This window comes from Podarcis muralis, chromosome 12 (assembly GCF_964188315.1).
Source record: "Podarcis muralis chromosome 12, rPodMur119.hap1.1, whole genome shotgun sequence".
NCBI lineage: Eukaryota > Metazoa > Chordata > Lepidosauria > Squamata > Lacertidae > Podarcis > Podarcis muralis.
The window spans coordinates 47,188,592-47,214,237 of record NC_135666.1 but is presented as its reverse complement, the minus strand read 5'-3'; the positions used below and the strand labels follow the sequence as shown (position 1 = coordinate 47,214,237).

At 44.4% G+C, this 25,646-nt stretch overlaps 1 protein-coding gene across 3 annotated transcripts in view; it reads right to left on the bottom strand.

The window, feature by feature from the left end:
- ATP2C1 (ATPase secretory pathway Ca2+ transporting 1) overlaps window positions 1-14,271 on the bottom strand; it is a 49,741-nt gene extending 35,470 nt beyond the window's left edge. Inside the window, exons 1-3 of one of the 3 annotated variants that reach the window (XM_028750058.2) lie at window positions 14,081-14,220; window positions 13,032-13,222; window positions 3,909-4,019 (exon numbers count right to left, since the gene is read on the bottom strand). In XM_028750058.2, the coding sequence (XP_028605891.2) occupies window positions 3,909-4,019; window positions 13,032-13,037 (117 nt within the window). In that variant the 5' untranslated portion in view covers window positions 13,038-13,222; window positions 14,081-14,220. Of the gene's footprint in view, window positions 1-3,908; window positions 4,020-13,031; window positions 13,223-14,080 lie in introns of all 3 variants that reach the window. The other 2 variants (XR_003709092.2, XM_028750056.2) reach the window with 2 other exon arrangements.
- Window positions 14,272-25,646: the final 11,375 nt, after the last annotated feature.

Here is a 25,646-nt window from a genome sequence, read left to right as displayed (position 1 = left end):
ACCTCTCTGAGGCCTGGGACCTTAAGGATGTTTTTATTTACAGATCGTAGGTTTCTCTGTGGGGCATACCAGGAGAGGCGGTCCCGTAGGTACGAGGGTCCTAGGCCGTATAGGGCTTTAAAGGTTAAAACCAGCACCTTAAACCTGATCCTATACTCCACCGGGAGCCAGTGCAGGTGGTATAGCACCGGGTGAATGTGATCTCGCAGCGAGGACCCCGTAAGGAGTCTCGCTGCGGCATTCTGTACCCGCTGGAGTTTCTGGGTCAGTCTCAAGGGCAGCCCCACGTAGAGCGAGTTACAATAATCCAGTCTGGAGGTGACCGTCGCATGGATCACAGTGGCTAGGTCAGGGCGAGAGAGATAAGGGGCCAACTGCTTAGCTTGGCGGAGATGAAAAAATGCCGCCTTAGTTATAGCTGTAATCTGCGCCTCCATAGAGAGGGAGGTATCGAAGATTACACCCAGACTCTTAACGGACGGTGCTGGCACCAATTGCACCCCCGCAAGAGATGGGAGTTGCCCCCTCGATCCCATATCGTCCCGCCCCAGCCAGAGGACCTCTGTCTTCGCAGGATTTAACTTCAACCGGCTCCCACGTAACCATCCAGCCACAGCTTCCAGACATCTGGTCAGTGTGTCTGGGGCCGAGTCAGGATGGCCATCCATCAACAGATAGAGTTGGGTGTCATCAGCATACTGATGGCAACCCAGCCCAAAACTCCGGACAAGCTGGGCGAGGGGGCGCATAAAGATGTTAAAAAGCATCGGGGAGAGAATCGCACCCTGAGGCACTCCACACACCAAGGAGTGGCGCGATGACAATTCCCCCCCAAGCGCCACCCTCTGTCCCCGACCAGAGAGAAACGAGCGCAGCCATTGAAGGACTGTGCCCTGGATCCCCACGTCGGCAAGGCGGTGGTCCAGGAGTTCATGATCGACCATGTCAAAGGCTGCTGACAGATCTAGAAGAATCAGCAGCCCCGACCCACCTCGATCCAGCTGCCTGCGGAGATCATCTGTTAGGGCGACCAGAGCCGTCTCGGTCCCATGACCAGCGCGGAAGCCGGACTGGAATGGATCCAGAGCAGATGTTTCATCCAGAAACCTACCAAGCTGTTCAGCAACCGCTCTCTCAATCACCTTACCCAGGAATGGAAGATTCGAGACCGGGCGGTAATTGGATAGATCTAAGGGATCTAATGATGTTTTCTTTAAGAGCGGACGCACCACCGCCTCCTTCAGTTCCCCTGGGAATGTCCCGGTGCCAAGGGACAGATTGATGATAGCCCCCAGGGGGGCCCGCACCTCGTCTGGGCACGCTCTAATCAGCCAGGACGGGCACGGGTCGAGAGGACAAGTGGTGGGCTTTCCAGCTCGGAGGAGTCTGTCCACATCGGCTGGGGATATCCGGTCAAAGTGGTCCAATACTGGACCCGAGGACAGTCGAGGGGCCTCCAGTTCCTTTATTGTATCGAAATTGGCAGGGAGGTCATGGCGGAGCAACAGGACCTTCTCCGCAAAAAAGCTCGCAAATGCCTCACAGCTGTGTGTCCAATTGTTATTTAAATTTGGCTGTCCTTCGAGGGACGTTAAAGATCGAATTATACTAAATAATTGCGCCGGGCGAGAGCTAGCGGATGCAATGGAGGCCGAGAAGTAGGACTTCTTAGCGGCCTTCACTGCCATCTCATAGGTTTTCATAAAAACTCTATAGGATGTTCTTGAAGCTCCGTCACGGGCACCCCGCCATACTCGCTCTAGCCGTCTGAGGTCCCGCTTCATTTTCCGGAGCTCCTCGGTAAACCAGGGAGCCCGGTTTCTGCGGGGACGCAGAGGGCGCTTAGGTGCGATCTCATTGATGGCTGCCAGGAGCTGGGTATTCCAGCCCTCAACAAGCTCAGTCAATGAGTCACCAGGGGGAGCAAGGTCCCGCAAGGCTTGACGGAATCTATCAGGGTCCATCAGCCTCCGCGGGCGAGCCCAAATCGGCTCGCCACCCAAGCGGGGTGGGGGTGGAACGTCAATCCTGGCTTTCAGAGCGTAGTGATCAGACCATGGCACCTTCATCGAAGGAAACATGATCACATCTATACCGACGCCAAAGATCAAATCCAGCGTGTGGCCTGCTTGATGGGTGGGGCCCGAAACAAACTGGGAGAGCCCTAGTGTCGCCATGGAAGACACCAGGTCCAGAGCCTGTGAGGAGGGAGTGGCATCAGCATGGATGTTGAAGTCCCCCAATACCAATAGGTTAGGGAACTCCAAGGCCCAGCCGGCCACCGCCTCCAGCAGGCCTGACAGGGTGGCTGCTGGTGCGCTAGGTGGCCGGTACACCAGCCAGACAGCCAAGCTCACCTCGGAGCCCCACACTAGGCCAACACATTCAATGCCAGGGATCGATGGCGATGGTAGAGCCCTGAAAGAACAATCTTCCCGGATTAATAATGCCACCCCTCCCCCCCGGCCCACAGTCCGTGACTGGTGGAGGACGGAGAAACCCGGGGGCGCCATCTCTCGTAAGGTAACAGTATCCCCTTTGCGCACCCAGGTCTCCGTCACACAAGCCAGGTCGGCCCCCTGAGAGATGAAGAAATCTCGCAGGGTGGCGGTTTTGTTGCCTATAGACCTGGCATTGCACAATACCAGTGACGGAGGTGAGTAATCCTTGCTCACCCTACCCTCGTCTCTCGGGATGGGGCGCAGATTGGAAGGGGTACGAGCATATCCGTATCTCGATCCCCTTCGCCTATAACATCTGCCCCCACCGCCATGCCTCCCTCGCCCCTCCATAGTAGGAATCCCAAGCCTCTTATTCGCCTCCATGATGTTCCAGCTAAGTATTGGTAATGTCGGGGCCTTGTGCTGTCCCGGTAATTGTCACTTTGAGTTGTTTAATGGGTTCTTGGAGGTAGAACGAGGACCCATAAGGAAATCGGTAATTTTAGTTTGAAATCGGTAATTTTAGTTTGATTAAATAACCCCACTCCCAGAAAAACGTTTAAAATGCCAAAGAATGTTAAACAGCCAAAGGCCTGGTTGGAGAGAAATGTTTTCCCCTGGTGCCTAAATATAAGTAATGCAGGTGATAGCAAGCCTCCTTGCCAAGAGCATTCAACAAATGGGGAGCTACTGCAGAAAAGGCCACCCTCGTGTTGCCAGCCTCCAGACCTCTTGTGTAGGAGGCACATGAAGAAGAGCCTCAGATAATGATTGCAAGGTCCTGGTTGGTTCATATGGGGAGAGGCAATCCTTGAGGAATTGCGGTCCTGGGCCATTTAAGTCTTTATAGGCCAAAACCTGTTTAGTAATACTTCAGAAACTTAATAATCCTAGTTTTTAGATCAGCAAGAAAAATAATTATCTAAATATTTTGCTATTTAGTCCACTTAAAACTAATGTTGAGCAAGTCTACTTAGAAAAAGTCGTCCTAAAACATTTTCCATAGAACCACCAACTGAGCATGCTTATAGCATTTTCATATAATCAGATGCTTAATTTAAAAGCAATGTAGATCAGTTAATCAATAAAACATGCAATTGTTCAGCGTAACTCCAGCATGTCAAAGCACTGTGTGCAAGTCAAAAAGCAGTAGTCAATATCCAACTAAATCGTATTCAGTGTAGGCAAACAGGTCTACTCTGAGAATGACTAATTTGGGGCATCATTCAGTATATTAGTAATATCTCTTCACTATTCAACTGGATAGACATTTCAACTTAAATACTGAATTAAAAAAAAGATTATATTCTTATTTAAACAGGTCTACTCTGAAAATGACTAATTTGGGGCATCGTTCAGTATATTAGTAATATCTCTTCACTATTCAACTGGATAGACATTTCAACTTAAATACTGAATTAAAAAAAAGATTATATTCTTATTTAAACATTAATAGTATTTACTTACCTGAAGAATGCTTGCAACCTCATTGACTGGTAATTCACTTGCTTTTTTGGAAGTCAGAACAGGAATCATTATTTCAGTTTCATCATTAGGCAGTTGTTGAAAACGTGCAACCTAAAAAACAAGAAGCTATACATATCACCAGATTGTGCATTCCTTCTCATGCCAATAAGTTACAAAGTAAAAAAAAATAAAAGCTACTACCACTTGCATGAATATGTCCATTTAAGTAATAACAGTTTCAGTGCTTTATCAAAATTAAATAACCCTTAGCTATTGTGCAACTTTTCAGAATGTACGTTCAAAATGAGAATATTTAGGGCAAGCTGCATAACAAATTACACTTACATTCTAGGTAGTCATTCCTACATCATTAGAAAGTAGTGACTGTCCTAATTAAAGGATCGTAATGATTATATGTATACATAATCCTTTTGCTCATTATCTTAATGACTAGACAAGGAGAAGCATTCATGACAGCTCACTGGACACTCCTGTGCATTGCACTCTCATCTCCACCCCCACAACCCCAAGCTCTCTTACAGGCTCACATATGAAATAAAGCAACACAATAGGAAATAAAATATCCATATGAATAAAAACAAAGCATTGAAACAATAGTAACTTCAGGGTGTTGCAAGGTGATTTGACACAGCACAAATTCTTACTGCAAAAGTGTATTCTGTTTGCACTACATGCAGAAATGGCATCACTTAACAGCAGAAAGGAACGTGGTACTAAGAAATGCACCAGTACACACTGGGAATGTGACTAAAAAACAAAAGCTACCCAGACCCTATAGTGTTGTTGTTTTTTACATGCCCAATTACCCTACAGACATTTGCTAAATAACAGACAGCTCAGGAAAACAGAGCATATTGAAGGCTCACCAACCTGTAAACAACAGCAGCTCATACTAATGAAGGATGTGCTGCATAAGCATGAACTGCATTAAAATGTTTGCCTGGTGCAAGCGTGAGAAGTGGGTAAATAATAATGGCAGTTGAGGAAAAAGTGCCTCTTATGTTTAGAGAGCTCTGTGAGTCTTTTTAAAAATAAAAACCAACAAGCATGTTTCAGTAAAAACAATACAGTTATATTTTAAGCTAATTTTGGCCCCTATAGTCAGGTCTACAGTAAGTGGAGGAAATGAGGTTTTCCACTTTCTGGATCAACTGCCTCATTAGGACGTTAACCAATTTTCCATTCCTATGAAGAAATATACCATAGGGATGCTTTTGCTACGCAGCACAGACATTTCCCCAAAGAGACCCATGAAGACACTGACCAGAAGACCAACCATAAAATAAGTATGAACAAAAGGTGTAGTGACCACAACCCTAGAAGTGCATTAAGGTGAGCTCAGAGGGCACATTACTTTCACCACCTGCTCCTGAGGCCACATAAAAGGTTGTCTAGGCTGTGGCTGGTGCCAACAGTGGTAGAATTGGAACACTAATCCCTCTTGTAACAGAATTCCCTACTGAAAAATCGCTCTTCAGATGCGCTGCCTGATGACACAAACTCTGTGCAGGAAACCGCACATACACATCAGGGGCGAGGAATGCTTTCTAACTCATCTACATACAAACTATAAAGCTCTTAAAATGCCCCCCAGGCTTGAAAAGCAAGTTTGACAGTTACGGTATGTGCAAGTGTGTTGCTGAAAAACGAAAAAGACTATTGGGTGAGTTACAGATCTCAGATATGCAAGGTTCTCCCAGGTCCAATGTGTAATACGCAACAAGCATATTTAAAGATGTGCCCAAATTTCTGCTAGTACTGATAAGCATGTATATAGCACTTTCCAATATTCATAGTGTTTAACATCCATCGTCTTATTACAGCACTGCCTATGACATAGGTCAGTATTTTGTAGACAGCAGTGAGCTGGAAAGACAGCAGTTAGTCAAAGGCCATCTTGTGAGTTTGTGGGGGAAGCTAGATTCAAACCAGGGACGCTTCCCAATACATTCCTCATTCTCTCAATCCCTGCGGTCTAACAACTCTCACACTAACAGCTCTTACACTTCATTTCACTTCCCACATTTCACCTATTGTGAAGGCTACGATATCTCTGTTTCACAGAGGCCATTTCCATTACTACAGGTTTGTGATAGGGATTTAGTACCAGTGAAATCTCATTTTTATGCACTTCTTTAAAATACATGATTTGTTAAGAATGCTAGAGCCCTGCTGGATTAATCCAAAAGTCCATCTATACCAGAATCAACGGACGCCAGCCAGATGTTTCCTAGAAGCTCATGAGGAAGACATGAAGTTAAGAGCCCTTCCCTGTGATTGCCTTCTAGCAAATGATAATCAGAAACATCCTGCAGCTCTCAGCCTTGATAATTCAGTACGATTCAATCTTATTTGATCCCATTTTAAACCTTTCTTTTTAAAAATTATGAGTGTTTAGGGGGGATTTCTGAATTTAATATCTGTTTGGGGTTTTTTAAAATAGTGTTTTCTAACACTATTCTTTCTAAATTGAAAACAACAGCCAGGGAACATGTCAACCTCACAGGGCACCCTGTAACTGACCTTAACATGGCCATAACGGAACAGAGGAACTTGAAAGAGGAACCACGGTGTGAAACTGCTGAATTAGAATTCACCAAGAGTTTCAGTGCTATCACTTGTGTATAATCGGCTTATCAACGTCAGGATGTCTGTGTGACAGCAACACAACGTGGTTTGTGAATAGTTATCACCCTCTTAACTTTTTCTGAATTTCATTTCTTTCTGACCTCAATGTCTGCAGTCTTCCCACCCCCTGCACTCTGCCACCACGTACTTATATGTACCTGCAACATTTCATGCATTTGTTGAAGCAGACTGTAGCCCACAAACACACATAACTAATTTGTCAGTCTCCACAGGCCACAAAAATGTTTTTGCTGCAAGAAGCTGACATTGCCACTGCTATGGAAATTGCTGTATTGATTTTTTTCTCTGCTGCTCAAGTTTATAATATATTTTATTTCTTGTTTTTTCATGAGGCAGAATGTAACACTGAACCTCATGCAATGAAAACTCACCTTCCTTCCTTCCCGCTATCAGCACCTCCACCCCATCCCATCCCATTCACCTCTAAAAAATCTGCTCCAGATTAGATTCTGAGAGTGTACGGGAGAAGGGCTGCAGGTAGGAAGAGAGACAAGTGAAGTCCAGCTGTGGACTTGGATACAACCTTGGTTTGTAGTTCTATATATATATATGCTTATTTTTAATCTAAGTTGCTCAAAGCACCTTGCTATTTGCAGCATATAAATACTGGTAATAAACAAATACACAAGCCACCCTAGTCAGTGTCTGTCATTGCAGCATTTTGTGGTATGTAGTGGTTTCTGTAAATTAATTACGAGTTGTGTGAAGAAGCACTTTATTTTAACTTCCTGGAATCTACTGCCAAATCTCAACGAGTGAAGCTTTCTAGCATCATGGAAAAGGTAGAAAAACATATCTATCCATTTTCTCCACACCTTGCCTAACTGCATAAAGCTTTCGTCATGTCCTTTCCACCCACACCATCCAGTCATCTTAGTTTCACTCTAGGGCTGGACCTGATGACAATATGAAGGGCAGCAACACCCAGAGGCAGAGTGAGAGAGGCCAGCATGGCAGGTAACATATTTTTTACCCAGTTGTGGCAGCACTGCCATTCTGTACTCCTGGAGGAAGAAGGGTAAGACAAGGAGCAAACCCAACCTAGCAAAGGCCTCACCTCCATAAAGGCTGTTGCCCACGGCACTCTTAAGAACTTTTAGCTTGCAGAATTTTTGCACCTATTTCAGAACGTCCTTCTTACAAATATATTTGTTACACACGGGCCCTAGTTTGGGTCCTGTATTTGCTTCTCTAAACACGGTATCTACTGAGCTTTTCCCACATTTCCCATGTCACATTCAAAGAAGAAAACAGTCAGATTCATCCCTCAGTGCTGCAATGGTGTAAGGCAAGGAAGGTGTATCTTCTAGGGCCACGTATCAGTGAGGGGGGGGGGGGTCAGAGGCAAAAGTGGACTCTTGCCTTTCAAGAGTAGGCCACATTCAAGCCATGCAAAAATCTGAAGTTTCTAAACAATGCCTCTCTCCATCAAAAACAAGCAAGAGACATCACAGTTCAAGAACAGATTCCAGCCAGTCAAAAGCATTCAAGGAGAGTGCAAGGCTCACTTGGCCTGTCTGGTCTGGAAGTGCTGGGAATGCTCTGCCCCCACAAACCTGCTAGCCGCAGGCGGTTCCAAAGGTTTGACTACAGTGGTACCTCGGGTTACATACGCTTCAGGTTACATACACTTCAGGTTACAGACTCCGCTAACCCAGAAATAGTGCTTCAGGTTAAGAACTTTGCTTCAGGTTGAGAACAGAAATCGTGCTCCGGCGGTGCGGCGGCAGCAGGAGGCCCCATTAGCTAAAGTGGTGCTTCAGGTTAAGAACAGTTTCAGGTTAAGAACGGACCTCCGGAACGAATTAAGTACTTAACCTGAGTTTGACCAAACTGCGGGAGGCAGTGGAAGACAGAAGTGCCTGGCGTGCTCTGGTCCATGGGGTCACGAAGAGTCGGACATGACTAAACAACAACAACAACCACCACTGTATATGCAATCTTCATGTATATACGAAACCCTTGTAACCAAAACCCTTCATAAAATGAGGGATTACTGCATGCTGAAAAGTAGTGGCCATAAATCTTTGCAAGAATAATAATGTATCCTTCCAAATAGTGGGTCAATGCTAAACAATGTATGCATCCGCCATTTGGGAAGGGGGAGATTATTGGGTTGTTCTTTTTTTTTTGTTTTTATTATGTATTTTATGTTTTTATATTGTGATTTTATCTTGTGGACTGCCCCGAGACCTGTGGGTATAGGGCTGTACACAAAACAAACAAACAAATAACTTTTTAAAATGATTTTTTTAAAAAACCTCAATTCAGTCATCCAACCTTTAACAAATAAAAGCTCTTTAGGTGCCCCTGGGCAAGGCCCTATTTTTCAATGTTATTTAGCTGACAGAACTGTCAGATCCAAACATTTTTTAAAAGAATAGTAATAAATATCTGATTAAAAGTGGATCAGCAGAACAAATTCAGTATCAGTGGCAAAAATTCAAAAGTTTCTGCAATCAACAGGTAAGTTTAAAAGATGACCGATTTGTCTACAACTGAAATTGCTACATTCACAGGATAGAGAAGGTCAGCCTGTACTCATCTGTCATAGTCCATTTCACACAAGTACAACAGTTGCAGATCCACTCCGAAATGATAATCTGAATCACCTTGAAAATAATCCACTTCTGGTTCAATATATTGTCTTCTTGAGTTACTTCTTCCTTGTGAAGCTGGGTTTTTTTGCAAGTCATTTGAAGTCAAGGACGACTTCAAATGAATCTAATAAAATTAGTTATCTGAGAAATCACAATACCATGTATAAAACTGAACTGTTATTTTATGTAAGAAATCATTGGTTCAACTCAGCTATAATTTTCCAATTATGTCTATCAAATGGCTCTGGATGGGATGAACATTTCCATCCATAACAAGAGATACACACAGCTATTTTAGCTGAGCCCAAATCAATATTGCGATATGCATGGCTCATTTGCATTAGCTACACAAGCTCAAGTCGAAGTCCATATATGGAGCTGCACTGGTGAGTTAAAACAGCCCCATTCTGAACCATTTATATTTTAACAAGATAGAAACTTCAAAGCAAAATAATACTAAGAATCTGAACTGCATATAACACATCAGTCTTGGTACTCTCACAGGCTCTACTACTGAAAGTACTGAATATCTGTAAACAAACTTATGTTGACCAAAAATATATAGATTTGTTTTTCTAACCTAAGACAGCTGTACAGTATTCAAAAACGAGCTGTTGTTTTTAATACAGACAGTATGCATGACAACCGGCCCAGTTTGACCCAGTCTTTCAGGAGGGTAGGCACAGGAAACAGTAACATTTCCGCTATTATGAAGTAATGCCATATAGCTTTATACAGTGGTACCTCAGGTTAAGTACTTAATTCGTTCCGGAGGTCCGTACTTAACCTGAAACTGTTCTTAACCTGAAGCACCACTTTAGCTAATGGGGCCTCCTGCTGCTGCCGTGCCGCCGGAGCACGATTTCTGTTCTCATCCTGAAGCAAAGTTCTTAACCCAAGGTACTATTTCTGGGTTATTTCTGAGTCTGTAACCTGAAGCGTATGTAACCCGAGGTACCACTGTTAAGTTATGAATGGAGCATTTGAAGCAGCCTGCAACACTTGATAACTGGGTAAGCAATACTTATCCTGTTTACTTAGGAGTAAGTCCTGTTGAATTCAGAAGAGTTTACTTCCAAGTAAATATGGTTAGGATTGTATGCAGGACAGTTTAATTTGTCAGTTTAAAGCAAGAAAGCTACAGTTGCAACTGCTCTTTCTAAGGACTTTAGCACTTATAAAATATCATCACACATGCACAATTCTGTTCTCACCTACTGTTCCTTGCTACAAAACTACATTAAAATTTAAACGATATTAAGAACCTGGAAAAAATAGATCTACATTTTTGATAGCGCTAGGGACTCTCCTGCACTGGAGGTTGTTAAGCAGGGGTTGGATGGCAATCCACCTATCATGGCTGCTTCAGTTGAGATTACTGCATTGCAAGGGGGTTGTACTAGATGACCCTTCCAGCTCTACAATTCTATGCTACTATGATTCTAAGTTACTCATTTGCGCTACACTTTCTGATCATGACTGAGGATAAGCATTCCCTTTACATCTATTGGTTCTTTTCTTGCAAGAGATTGGAGTGAAGATAAGCTGGAAGGCTGCAAAAAATGTTTGTAGGCTACTGACAAGCTGGAGATTTAATTGCAAAGCCTCATATTTCCATCTACTATTGGCAGTGACAGATTTCTCACTGGAGAAAAAGAAACCCAACCAAGTACACCTGTCCAAGTACACCTGTGTGAAGTTTAAACTTCTAGTAAGAAGTACCAGCTACAGGCCCACAAGTATTTTGCACCTAGTATCTTTCGCTGATTATCTTCAGTGCAGCAGTTATGCAAGAATATGCCCAATGGACAAATGGTTGCCAACCGATCAATAGCAGCCTTGGACTCTGTTAACTAATGTGAAGACGTATTATGTGGCTCTTCAAACACACGGCACAACTCCATAGTATTTGGACAAAACACTTATTGTGTGCTGACTTCTGCAGTTAAGACAGCTTTCCATGTTATCTAGAAGCCCATTTCAAATACTGAGTAAAAAAAGGCCCTTGATCTAATCTCAAAATGGCATTTGTTGTGAAACAGTTTTATACCAAGATTATTTCAGGAACAACAATCAACCCAAATCAGTGCTACAGAACTTCAAGTTCTGTTCACACAAATGAGCTTGGCAGGAAACAATAGCATCAGTACGCTGAATGAAAGATGTGCAAATAGCCATGCTTATCAGCATAATTTAACGGGTGGTGCTGTGGGTAAAAGCCTCAGCGCCTAGGGCTTGCCGATCGAAAGGTCGGCGGTTCGAATCCCCGCGGCGGGGTGCGCTCCCGTTGTTCGGTCCCAGCGCCTGCCAACCTAGCAGTTCGAAAGCACTCCCGGGTGCAAGTAGATAAATAGGGACCGCTTACTAGCGGGAAGGTAAACAGCGTTTCCGTGTGCGGCTCTGGCTTGCCAGAGCAGCGATGTCATGCTGGCCACGTGACCCGGAAGTGTCTCCGGACAGCGCTGGCCCCCGGCCTCTTGAGTGAGATGGGCGCACAACCCTAGAGTCTGTCAAGACTGGCCAATACGGGCAGGGGTACCTTTACCTTTACCTTTAAGTAATTTTAAATCAAATGGATATGACAAGGGTAGAAGAAAAGTATTTCTGGAGAAGTGCAGTACAATCATATGCATGCATAGAAAAAAAATCCTACTGGATTCAGTGAGGCTTACTGCTAAAAAGTGTGTACAGTACAGGATTGCAAACTTGGGAACAAACTACATGGTATCAATTATTAGGTCTCCAAATGCTATTTTTAAATGAAATGCTGCTGCAGAGACTGTCAATTTGTTTGGAGCAATGGTGCCTGGGGAAGAGGAGTTTGACCCTTATCCTCAAACCACTTTCACAACCCAAATTCACCCCTTCCCCAGTTGCAGTTTGGCTTTTTACAAAGAGTAAAATACAGGTACCTATTAGAATTTTAAAAAGGAACAATGAAGCATTTGGGTGTTTTCTGCAATCCTTAGAAGGGTGAAAACTGATTCATGCAGCCCACTTAGCATTTCTGAAGCCCTAGTGATAATAGAACCAATTAACACAAAATCCGCTAGAAGATCAGTGTGAAGAAAGCACTTGCCAATTTAGAGTATAATTCCCATATGACTATTTCCAATTAACATCGGTCATCTTGATTATGCAGGTTCAGATTTCTATTAACTGTTTTCCTTCAGAAGATCCAGAAAAAGGATAGCTGCTAAGTTCAGATACTTGATTTCATAACATGTATATATATTGGTTGCTTGATTTTTTTAACCACTCCAAAGTGGTTTGAAATAATAGAATTTAAGGGCTTGAGCTAAGAGCTCACAATTACTATTGTATCAGTGTTGTTTAAAAAGCATCAACTAGATTTCTATATTTTAAAAATTCCTCTGAGCATTTTTTCCACAAGTTCAATCACAGCCTGATCTTAATCAATATGCCCTCAAGTGTTCAATATCAGCTTGGAAAAGAAAAAATTGAACTTTAATCTCTTCATTACTAGGAGAAGCAAGCAATACCAATTAACAGTAAACTGGACTGATCTGGGATTGTACACAAGAGTTTATCATTTACTGGGGTATATAAAACACTACCGTTAGAGCTGCAACATTTGGGTTTAGGCAAAGCACAACAATTTACGAAAATGTTTTAAGGTGAACCTGCTGCACAACCAAGGTTCCATAGTCTGGAACAAGTTCATCCAGCACCTTGCAGAGAACCTCTGAAACAAACCTACACCTCAAGAGTCACCCTTGTCAGCTAATCAATAAAATGCAAAAAAACAACAACCCAAAAACAGGAAACAAGAAACAGTTGCGATCTCCCACACAAGCCCGAAACACAATTGTTACTTTGTCAATATATTTACCTTCATGTTTCCATCGAAACCGCTCTTGGGTTGATGGTTACAAAGACCTTAGTGGCAGCAACAGCAGCAACCCTGGGGTTAGAGGACTGAGAGGTAAAGGGCGGAGAGAGATCCCTATATTCCAGGCAGCTGCTTTGTTTCCCCTGCCCGCAAACGCAGCAACATCGATGAAGGGAGGAAATGATGTAGCACTAGCGAGGGGGAGAAAAGGAAAGAGAAAGAAATAGAAGATACAGCAGCACCAAACAGATGGAAAGCCACACCACTTTCCCTTTCTCTCACTGCCCACCCCCCAGGTGCAGCCCCCTCTCCAGTGGGAAAACATTTGCAACCCCAACAAAACAGGAAAGGGCGAGATTTTGGCCAAGGGGCACCAGTGGCAGGGGATCTTTGCCTGGAAAAAAGTAAAATTAAAAGCCGGGGGTGGGGGGAGAGAGAGACCCGTCACCGCCCCCTTCCCCCCGCACTTGACACCTGTCAGCTCTTTTCTCCAACAACCCCCCCTCCCCTCCTCGGCGTCCCCGGCGCCTGTTGCTATGGAGCACCCCGGATCACGCACACCTGGGGGGGGGGAGAGGAAAGAAATAAATGGGGGGGGGGAGAGAGAAGAAGAGGAGGAAGACGAGAGAGGAGTTGAACAGGAAAGGAGGTGGCAATGCATCGCAGGAACCCCTCGAGGACAAGGCGGGCGGGCACAATATATATACACACATACGTGTGTGCGTGTGTGCGCACATACATACACCTCGCACACATATATATATATACACACGCGCGCGCGCGCACATACATACACCTTTCACACACATATATACACGCATACACGCGTGTCTAATGTACACACACACACACACACACACCGTGAGGGGGGGCGCAACACGGTATGCGCCCAGCTCCCTTCCCCCCCGCCTTCCAAGGGTCGCCCCACACTCGCGTGCCCGCGGCCATTTCTCGCGTGCCCCATAACCACCGCGCCTCAGAGCTGAGGTAATATTTTCTATTATTATTATTATTATTAGTGCCTCGCCTCGCCCGGCGCGCCCCCTTACCGAGCGAGAAGCCCCCTCAGTGCGAGCCGCTCGAGGGCGCCTCCTCCCCGCTCCCTCCGCAGCGCTCGGTCCGTGGCTCGACTCCCTCCGAGCGGCCAAGGCGGCCCAGGCGCATCCTCTCTCTCCGTCGTCCCGCCGCGCGCTCCACCTCAGCGCCCTCATTCACTTCCGCTGCCAGCGGCGGGCACGGAGCGGAAGGAGGGAGGGAGAGACGCCCCTCCCGCCCGGAGAGCGCGAGGGACCGCGCATGCGCAGCCCCGGGCCTCGCGGCGGCGGCTGCTCGACCTCGGTTTCGGAACTCCGCCCGCCGCCACTCGCGGAGGGAGGCCCGCCCCGGTTTGGCGTCCAGGGCGGCGGCCCCGCTCTCCAGCAACGCAACAAAGGCTGCAGCCGCGCGGGGAGGGAGCAAGGGGACGCGCGTGGGATTGGGCAGCCAGAGATGCCGTGAAAACCGCGGTGGCCACCCATCCCACCACCACGGTCGTCTTGCACTCGCCGCAGGTGGCTTGCACAAAAAGCTCTCTTCTTGCAAAGAATCCTTGTCTAGAATAAGTTACAGGGAACCAGGCAGAGGGCCTTCTCGGTGGTGGCGCCAGCCCTGTGGAACGCCCTCCCACCAGGTGTCAAAGAGAACAACAGCTACCAAACTTTTAGAAGACATCTGAAGGCAGCCCTATTCATTTTTCCCCCAATTTTTTTATATTGGTTTTCACAACATTATAAACAAACAAACAAACACATAAGACAAACAAACATAAATCATAGCCTTATTGAAAATTACACTTATTAACATTGTTAAGTGACTTCCTCGCTTCCCCTTGGTTGCATGTCCTTTTAACGGTTTTCCAAATCACAGTTCTTATAAAATTTAACTTTAACATCCTTAGATCTTCACATTATGAAATTAAACATATTAATTCGACACTTAACATAAATAAAATCCTAAAACAATTAAGGCAGCCCTGTTTAGGGAAGCTTTTAATGTTTGATGTATTACTGTATTTTAATATTTGGTTGGAAGCTGCCCAGAGTGGCTGGAGAAGCCCAGCCAGATGGGCGGGGTGTAAATAAAAAATTATTATTTATGATTATTATTATCTATTGAAGAAGCTTTTTAAGTAGGAAGCTTATACCCAGTCTGTCCATTGGCCCTTCTAGCTTAGTATTTCTTTTGAACTGCCCTGAGACCTCCGGAGACAGGGCGGTATATAAATTCAATAAATAAATAATAATAATACTGTATTGTCTGCACTGGCTAGCAGCGGCTCTCCGGGGTTTCAGGCAGGGCTCTGGAGATGCCGAGGAATGCACCTTGTACCTTCTGTGCGCAGAGCAGATGCTCTAACCGCAGTGATTTCCACGAGGGCAATAACACAATTTCCAGATGTCACAACTCTCCTGAATGCCTAAAGAGCAATTTCACAGACAGCCTTGGGAAGAAGTATCTTCATTGGGCAAGTCTAACTTGCAGGTGCACTGAGCAGGTGCACCTGGCTGTGTTCCTCAACCTCGCATGGCCATCCAGTATACCCTTCCGCCATTGACATAATTAATTGCCCTGTGGCTGATCAGACCCAAATGGTCCTTTCAGCCCAGTAACTCCCAGGAGTGACCAGCCAGAGACACCCTCCATGCCTTGCAGCTCTACCTTTACACTGAAGCGGGCTTTTAATTCTCCATGCACACTTCTATGGGTTCTCTCCCCCCTCCCCTCCCCCCGTACTAGATTTGCACACACTACTAGCCCAGGCCCTAGTAACATGGCTTCTTACCCACCTCTTCCCAGCACAGCAAGACCACGGTGCCTATTTAAATTTCATCCATGTATTGCAAAATTGATGGATGAAATTAAAATCCATGTATTGCAAAATTTGGTGCTGGAGGAGACTCTTGAGAGTCCCATGGACTGCAAGAAGATCAAACCTCTCCATTCTTAAGGAAATCAGCCCTGACTGCTCACTGGAAGGACAGATCCTGAAGCTGAGGCTCCAATACTTTGGCCACCTCATGAGAAGAGAAGACTCCCTGGGAAAGACCCTGATGTTGGGGAAATTGAGGGCACAAGGAGAAGGGGACGACAGAGGACGAGATGGTTGGACAGTGTTCTCAAAGCTACCAGCATAAGTTTGACCAAACTGTGGGAGGCAGTGGAGTGCCTGGCGTGCTCTGGTCCATGGAGTCACGAAGAGTCGGACACGACTAAATGACAACAAATTGCAAAATTACACTCAGGATGTCACATTTAGCAAAATCACGAATTTCCCTTCTTGTATTGGATATAAGTTTTTAAAGGCTTAAGTCTTTACATGGTAGCTGACTGGAGCCATGCAGAAATCCCATCAATTAAGTTGCTTCAGAGACAAGGCAGATTGTGACATAGTGTTGCTGCGGTGCCTGTAATACAGCCATAACCAGTAATTCGGAGTACATGCGGCCATTTGTTTAGCTTGAAATTATTGCAGGACTCCTAAGTGAAACATGTAATTAACTCACTGTTGATGTGGTTAGCAGTCTTAAGGCTAGGATTGAACAGTATCCATGTAATTGCGCATGAACACAACTGTTGTGCCTAACAATACTCATGCCAAAGTACGTACGACTAATTTCAGGTACCACAAAAGTTTATTTTCTTGTCGTTGCAGAATCAGGGCAACTTGACACATCCACAAAGAGAAGCAAATATGCAAGATCCCTGTGTTCTTAGGATTTGTGCATCCACTTCTCAACATTTGTGTTATAGTCATTTGGGGACGCGGGTGGTGCTGTGGGTTAAACCACAGAACCTAAGACTTGCCGATCAGAAGGTTGGCAGTTCGAATCCCCGCGACGGGGTGAGCTCCCGTTGCTCGGTCCCTGCTCCTGCCAACCTAGCAGTTCGAATAGCAGTTCGAAAGCACGTCAAAGTGCAAAGTAGATAAATAGGTACCGCTCCAGCAGGAAGGTAAATGGCGTTTCCGTGCGCTGCTCTGGTTCGCCAGAAACAGCTTAGCCATGCTGGCCACATGACTCGGAAGCTGTACACCGGCTGCCTCGGCCAATAAAGAGAGATGAGCGCCACAACCCCAGAGTCAGTCACAACTGGACCTAATGGTCAGGGGTCCCTTTACCTTTACCAGTTGGTTTGCATGTTAAGGACTACTAGTCTGAAATTCGTCTTGCTCAAGTGGTGTTTGCATTTGGAAACTTAACACCACCTAATGCACTGACCACAGTATGTAATGCAGTATTCACTTTCAAGTTCTGATGTATTACTGTACAAGGATTTCCATTTGACCAACAGAACTTCCCCCCTCCTCTCTGTGCAGCCTTCTCAAATCTGCTCTGGAGGGTTCGGAGGGGGTGGTGTGGGGATCCAGAACAGATTTAGGGGGCATTTGGGCAGGTACAGGGAGAGGAAAGTCTGTTGGTCAGCCAAAAGTCCTTGCAGTGATGGAAAGGGTGCTTTGAATGCTGCACTCTAATCTGGACCCACACTTCACCATGGGCTGAGCACCCAATTGAATTGAGTCAACCAACATTTCACCATGCTAAAAAAGTTGTAAGGATTGGTCTAGGGAAATCTCGACACTTAGTTATTGAGAAAAGTTACATATACCTTTCAGGTTACATTGGCACTTGTGTTTTGCAGGTGTTAAAAAGTATTCACTGCAGCCTCCCTTTAATCTTATGTTAACTATATTACAAATTTAAAATATTTTTGAAGTGCTTTACTTTACTTTCCATTCTTTTTCTTCCAAAAGAATAATTAAAATAAGAAGTGAGGTGATGAAGTTCTAATTGGCATATGAAAGAGCCAACAGTAAAACTTTAAGCCTCTTTGTAGCTGCTAGTTTCAAAGAAGATCTGCAAGGGTTGTGCAAACACCAGTGGGAATTTAAGAATCCTTTTAATAAGAAAGAAAGGTAGTTAACATTTACCCCCCCCCCAAAAAGAAAAGAAAATCCTAACCCAAAACATTTGCAGTTTTTGTACATGTATGTCAGCAGAGCCTGAAGAAATTTTGAGCTGAGCCTTCAATTTGATTGCAACTATTTTAGCGAAAAGAATGTACCGTAATTAAATCAGGAAAATAGAGGTTTGCATCTGGTTTTTACTAAAATGTATACAAAGTTTTGAGAGCCATTATGAATTATTACTCCTTTTTTCTCTTCTGTTTGCTTCTCTACTAAAGGCAGAAACATACATGGGGCTAATCTTGCTTGTAAAGGTAAAGGGACCCCTAACCACTAGGTCCAGTCGTGGCCGACTCTGGGGTTGCGGCGCTCATCTCGCTTTATTGGCTGAGGAAGCCAGCATACAGCTTCCGGGTCATGTGGCCAGCATGACTAAGCTGCTTCTGGGGAACCAGAGCAGCGCATGGAAACGCCATTTACCTTCCCGCCGGAGTGGTACCTATTTATCTACTTGCACATTGATGTGCTTTTGAACAGCCAGGTTGGCAGGAGCAGGGACCGAGCAAAGGGAGCTCACCCCGTTGCGGGGATTTGAACCGCCGACCTTCTGATCGGCAAGTCCTAGGCTCTGTGGTTTAACCCACAGCGCCACCCGCGTCCCTCTTGCTTGTAGGTATGGCTAAATTTCCTCCACATGACCCTCTAACCAGGATGTCAGAAAAGGTGCGTTGCTTGAAGCAGCCCCAAAAAAGAATGCAAAGAAACCCCAATCTCTAAAGATGTCCTCACTTAGAACCATATTAAATTTTCCATGTTTAGTTTGAAAATATGGTGGGTCTCTTTATTACTGCAATTCTATGCATGCCTACTCAGAAGTTCCATTGAGTTCAATGGGGACTATTTCCAGGGAAGTGGGTGCATAATTGCAGCCTAAATAAAATAGCTTTCTTGGTCTTAATACATTAATGGCTTCATTGATTCCTTGCTTTAAAATACAGCACTAAGAATTTTGCTCAGAAGTCAGTACAGGCCTGGAGGATGAATGGAATGCACTCCCGAAGTGGCGGTGAACAGCCACACTTTCACACCATCTGAAGCTAAATGTCACCAAGGCACTTCACACAGTATATTATAAATGGCCTTGAAGGTTAGAAATGCAGCATGAACAGACAAATATGCAGACTGTTATTTATGCAAGAACTGGTTTCCACAAAATAGGAAATAAAATGTACAGCTGTGATATTTGCACATGCATTTTATGCAATTTTCTGAAAGGGAACAGCGTTTTACAGAAAGGAATAAAGAGATGTCTGTTTATCCCTGTTGGGTTTCAGAAATTGAAATGCTTACTTCCCAGACTGCTAATGGTGGCATCGACTAGTTCAAACCACTTCTCAGTACTTTCAGGTACTAAATCATGTATAAGTCAAAGACCTCTCCCCTGCCCCCCAAAAACAACCCTGACCTGCAGATTGAGAAAAACCATTAAAAAAAAAATTAAAATGCATTTCTTCAGCAGCCAAAAAAAATGATAAATTAAAGTTCATACCCATCAGTATGTTTATTTCCCTCCCTCCAGATTGTTCTAGCCTTCTTTACATAGCTGCCTATTGGATGGGTCAAATTTACATGAAGAATTCCAAGGCTTATATAGACTTTAGGTTAAGAGTGGAGAATCTGTGACCCCTTAGATATTGCTGGGCTACAACTGCTATTATCCTTGACCATGCTGGTGTCAGAATCTGCGTTTGACTGAGCTGATAAAGCTCATCTTCTGGAATCGCCCTCCAACGTGATTAATGACTTGAGCCTTTGATGAGGCCTCCAGGCACGTTCCCATTCAGCAGAGAATCAAAGCAGCACGCGGAAGTGATGAGATTTATGGCTACATCACTATGCTTTATTTCTTACTACACAGACAGAAAACACATCCTCTCTCTGTGAAAGCAGAGAGCAACTGAAACAAACAAAGGAACAGGAAACCAGTAACGTCACATCCGTCTCCTGTGAGACTTCCAACAGCCTGGAATGTCTCTGGAATGTAAACAGAGTCTTGTGACTCTAAAACACTGCACAGCGGCAAACAGAAACTAACAGCTGGCAGGGGTTGGTGGGAGTTGTAGTCCAACAACATCCAGAAGGCCACAGATTCCCCATCCCTACCATTAGGATGAAACAGGAAGTAATTAATTATACTTGGTACCTAAGCTCTTTGGCAATAATAGGAAAAAATGCAGGTTTGCTTATCCGTAACAGCATTTTATCCCATCTAGCAGAGATCTTAAATGAGCATCACTAATCCTGGTATTGGTTACCTGTGGTAGTATTTTTTTCAGACCTGTGGGGGGCGGGGATTATGCGTGTTTAAATAACACCTCCAGTTATATTTTTAAAAGCTATGGCCCTGCTATTCTATTGTCTGTCTGTCAATGTGCTACTATACCAGAGTATCCTTTTGTCCTGCCTGCTTAGTGGGAGCCCAGTTCCTTAGTGGCATAGCAACACACACACACCTCACACAGAATTTCTGCTGGAAATTATCCTCTTACCACACAACATTTCAACAAGTGAATGTTCTGTTTGGATGGATTTGGGTCCTCTATGCAAGGTCAACTGCAAATAGTGATTAATTCAGATCTGCACCACCATAGAGGGGCTTTGCAGAGAAAATGCACAAGCCCTTCACACAACCTCCTGCTCAATATACAAACCCCAGATCTAAAGCAGCCCCATCAAATGACTGTCTCTGCACCTGATTATAGACCTCCAGGAAGGAAAGAAGTGCTTGGCATGGCGTCTACCCTTCAGTAATCAGTCCCATTGTCAAATGCCTCTTCTGGTTAAGAAGCTTCTCCTTGTGTGCAATAAAAATCTACCTTCCTATAACTTAAGCCCAACAGATCTAGTCCTGCCCTCTAGGAACAAACCTTTGCCCTTAGAAAGCGTTATCCATGAGCCCTTACGTCTTTTCTTCTGCAATCTAAATGCTCCTAGTGCCTTCGGCTTTTCCTCACAGCACTTTTGTTTTCCATATCCTACCCAGACAGTATTCATTGCCCTCCAGGTTGTCATTATATATTAAATATTATATTATATACAGTGGTGCCTCGGGTTATTAATTCGTTCCGGAGGTCTGTTTTTAACCTAAAACTGTTCTTAACCTGAAGCACCACTTTAGCTAATGGGGCCTCCTGCTGCCGCCACGCTGCTGCTGCACGATTTCTGTTCTCATCCTGAAGCAAAGTTTTTAACCCGAGGTACTATTTCTGGGTTAGGGGAGTCTGGAACCTGAAGCGTATGTAACCTGAAGTGTATGTAACGCGAGGTACCACTGTACGGTGGTACCTCGGTTTAAGAACAGCCCTGTTTACAAAGTATTCGGTTTACAAACTCCACAAAACTGGAAGTAGTGTTCCGGTTTGCGAACTTTACCTTGGTCTAAGAACGGAAGCCGAACCGTAGAAGGGCACCGGCGGCGGGAGGCCCCATTGGGAAAGCACGCCTCAGTTTAATAACGGTTTCAGTTTAAGAACGGACTTCCGGAACGGATTAAGTTCGTAAACCGCGGTACCACTGTATTATATATTATATATACCCTGCCTTTTTCCCTGACAGGGTCTCAAGGTGACATACAGATAAACTAAGAGGAGTGTTAATTAAAAAACAATTAAACGTTAATAGAATTAGAACTTTAGATATAAAATATCTATTAAAAACATGCAACCACAACAAACTCACCGCAGTACCAGCCCCCTCATTAATAGCAGTCACTCCCCAAAAGCTGGTTGGAACAAAAAGTTATTCACCTGCAGGTGCAAGGACAACAAGCCAGTCTCTAGCTTCTCTAGGGAAGGAGTTCCAAAAAGTCAAGGAGGAGCCACTAACAAGGTCCTCCTTCTTCTTAAAGTGTGCGGCTTCCAGATTTGCATGAAACCCTTTACCACCACGGACTCCCTCCTCAATGCTGATCATCACCTGACAGGAAGAGGTTGGTGGGGAGATATTAGATCTGCCACAACAATAGCAGGTCTGTTGTAGCTCACCCCCTTTTAACCTTGGCTGCATGGCTTGAACCAAGCAACACGCTCCCTTCCACACCCACTGTTAGGCCAAGTGTTTTGACTGCTTGGGTTGCTTGTGCAGTTAGGCAGGTTCCTCTAAAACTCAGTTGCTAAGCAGCAGTTACCAGATATCAATTCTAAGTAATCACAAATGTAGATTACTGCTGTAGAACTTCCTCCCTAGGGCAGCTCGTCAGGTATTGAATATTAGCTCTGAGTAGCTACAAAAATAAGTGTAGTTTGGTGCTGTAAAAATCTCTCCCCAGGCCCCCTCACATCATCAGGGTGACCATCTGTCCTATTTTACAGGACAGTCCCTCCCACTTGAATGAGTCCTCTATTGTAGGGCTGCACAGGCCAAGTCTGGTGTAAAGTACCATAAGAAAGGAAAGCAAGAGGGCATTTGATATTGGCCATTAGCAGTGAGCACCTGAACAACACCTGGCCATAGTCTTCTTCCCCACAATGATGAGATGGCTTGCATTTCTATTTAAATGACCGCCATTATTTCTAAAAGTATTTCTAAAATTTTAATGTATTTTTCATCTTTGTTGGAAGCCGCCCAGATAGGTGGGGTACAAATAATAATAATAATAATAATAATAATAATAATAATAATAATAATAATTACAATTAAGCCTGGGCAACCTTGAAGCAAAATCAGTGTCCTTTGCTGTCCTTAGTCTCTCAGAAGGCTGATGGTTCAGAAGGGTCTTTAGGGAGCAGTCCTGGAACTCTTTTATACAGCTCTTTTAGTCTATGGTGTTGGCCATCTTAAATTGTAATTAAGTATTGATTTTGATGTTTTCCTGGGCTGCCCCCAAGGGCCCTTATGGTGATAGGGCAGGATATAAATCTAATCGACAAATTAATGCCAGAATTTAAATGCATTTTATTTCACACTAGCAAAATGCCTGAAAAGTAGTATGTGCGGAGGGAACTTTTTATAAGAGTACAAAACACCCTTTTGGGTTCTGTATGCATTCTGGGGGGGAGGGGGGTCCCTCTTGTAAATGTATAGATGCCCCCTCCATTTTTACTTGGTGTTTGGACACTTGCTGGTTTTTCCCCTAGATCCCACAAACAAAGTCTTACACCTGTCAGTATGGGTCAGGCAGGTTTTGCTCCCATCACAGCAGTATCCTCAAGAGTACATCACCTTACTTTTCTTCACAAGAGCAAATGAAATCATTTAATTTCTTTAAATTGGGGGGGTGCAGGGTGGGATAGACAACCTATGAGGCTGAGGCAGCAGGGCTACTGGGTGCTATAGTCATTTCTGGAAAGCCGCAGGTTCCCCATCCACCCCATTTTAAATGAACACCCAAAACAAAAAATGCTTTCTTCTATTTCGAATAGCTTGTTCCTATTAAATTCATCATAGGGAATGCACACAATTCCTCTGAATGAATTTCTGTTTACTTAAAAGCACACCTTCTCGAAGACTTTTTCAAAAGCCTGCACCTTTTATCCAGGGTTCAAAATAGAGCAGCCTCTACTCTCCATGAATTGCAAGGCACTTTTAAAAGCAGCACAAAGAGCAATTTGGTCTTAGGAGATACGCAGTGGGACTCAACAGGATGGGGAGCTGAGTCACAGCCGAGGTTTAACTGCCGAGTAGTCCCGGCTCTTGTTCCGTCCACAATGCACAATTATAATGATGCAATTAATATTGCATTGTGCAATATTACGAGCATTCAGGGTGTCTGACCAAAGAGAATACTTGTCTATTTCCCACCAAAAAGGAAACTTTAACAGCTCTCAGAAGACTTAAAGCAGAACGTCTTTATAGGAGTTACTTACATCTCTACATGTCACTGAACACACCAGGTGTAATTATGAATTAAGATTTGCCGTTTGCCATGCATGACAGCCACTACTCAAAGGTCCCCAGTTCTTTGAAATGGATGCTTGAAAAGATTTATTCAACGTAGCAATGCAAGATCCACAGGGCAGTGGTTTTTTAAAGGAGCTAAACCAGTTCTCACTAATAGAAGTACGGCATTAAAGTGACACACCCAGGCCAAGAATCTGACGTGTACATGTGACTCTTTCTTTTTCCTTTCACCTTCTAGAAATCTGCAGCAAACTGTCATACACAGTTCTTTTTTTGCTGTAGGAAGCCAAATGCTCAAGCACAGGAATGACAATAAATGCCCAATATTAGAATAAATTTTATAACAGCAGTGTGTACCGGGAAGAATTCCAGAAGCAGTTCTGAAAAGTGCCAAGTCATTTTCCTGTCTGCGTGATCAGGCAACCCAATCTCTCTATACAAACTTGTTACTTTTGCAGACATTCTTCTGCTCTTAGCACCCTTTGGACAGCTGAACCTGAACTATCCATGATGCCACAGGTGTTTGGGCCTGTTTGACCCAGCAAAAAGTTGAACGCACACTTTATTCTGCTGGAGAATTAGGTTATGTGGATCTGGGCCAAATAAATTACTTCATTATTATGCAGAGTTGCTAGGTAGTTAACAATGGGATATGTGGAAACGCTAGATAGCTAATAAGCCAAGCGGAATTAATAATTACATATACAAGTGCGAGGGAGAAACCTGCTGAACTAAGGTTCAGGCAAAGATAAAGAGCCTGAAGTGAATGAAATGCGCAACTTAACATAAGCCAGAGCTCTAGGTGCTCTCAAACACTAAATATATAACAAGCTGATAAACCCCATAGAAAAATATGCTAAATACTTTCATATCACCAAAATGTATTCTGCAGCTTGAGACCCAAATCCCTGAAGGGGAGCCTCTCCCTTTATCAGCCTGCCTAGAATCATAGGGGCCAACTCCTAGGGGATGAGGGGTCTTGCCCCCCCATAAAATATTTGAGGGGGCCAGCCCCCTCTCAAAGTTGATGGACATTTGTAGGGGAATCATAGCTATATGTTATAATCCTCACTTGTTCTCAAAACACACACTACAGTATAGTGAACACTAGTATTGCTTCAAAGCTGTATCACTTGATTCTGAGTACAGTGGTACCTCAGGTTAAGTATTTCATTCGTTCCAGAGGTCCGTTCTTAACCTGAAACTGTTCTTAACCTGAAGGACCACTTTAGCTAATGGGGCCTCCTGCTGCCACCGCGCTGCCGGAGCACAATTTCTGTTCTCATCCTGAAGCAAAGTTATTAACCTGAAGCACTATTTCTGGGTTAGCGGAGTCTGTAACCTGAAGGGTATGTAACCCGAGGTACCACTGTAGCTTGAAAGCCTTCATGGACTTTACTAGACAGTAAGTACACAGTTCTGGGATGAAGGAGGGTCGAGGATTTGGTAGAGCACCAGGGCAGGAGGCCCAGAAGCTGCTGCACTCTCCAGCTGATTCACAGCAGATTTGAAGCAGACAGAAAATGAGCTGCCAAGTAGTAGACGTAAAAAGGACCTAGGGGTCTTAGTAAATCACAAGCTTAACATGAGTCAACAGTGTGGTTCAACAGCAGAACTAAAAAGGCTGGATGGCCATCTGTCATAGATGCTTTAGTTGAGCTTCCTGCATTTCGGGGGGTTGGACTGGATGACCCTCGAGACCCCCTCCATCTACAATTCTATGATTCTATGACTGTGCAACTCCCAGACACTTGTTCCCTGGAAGCATGCATTTT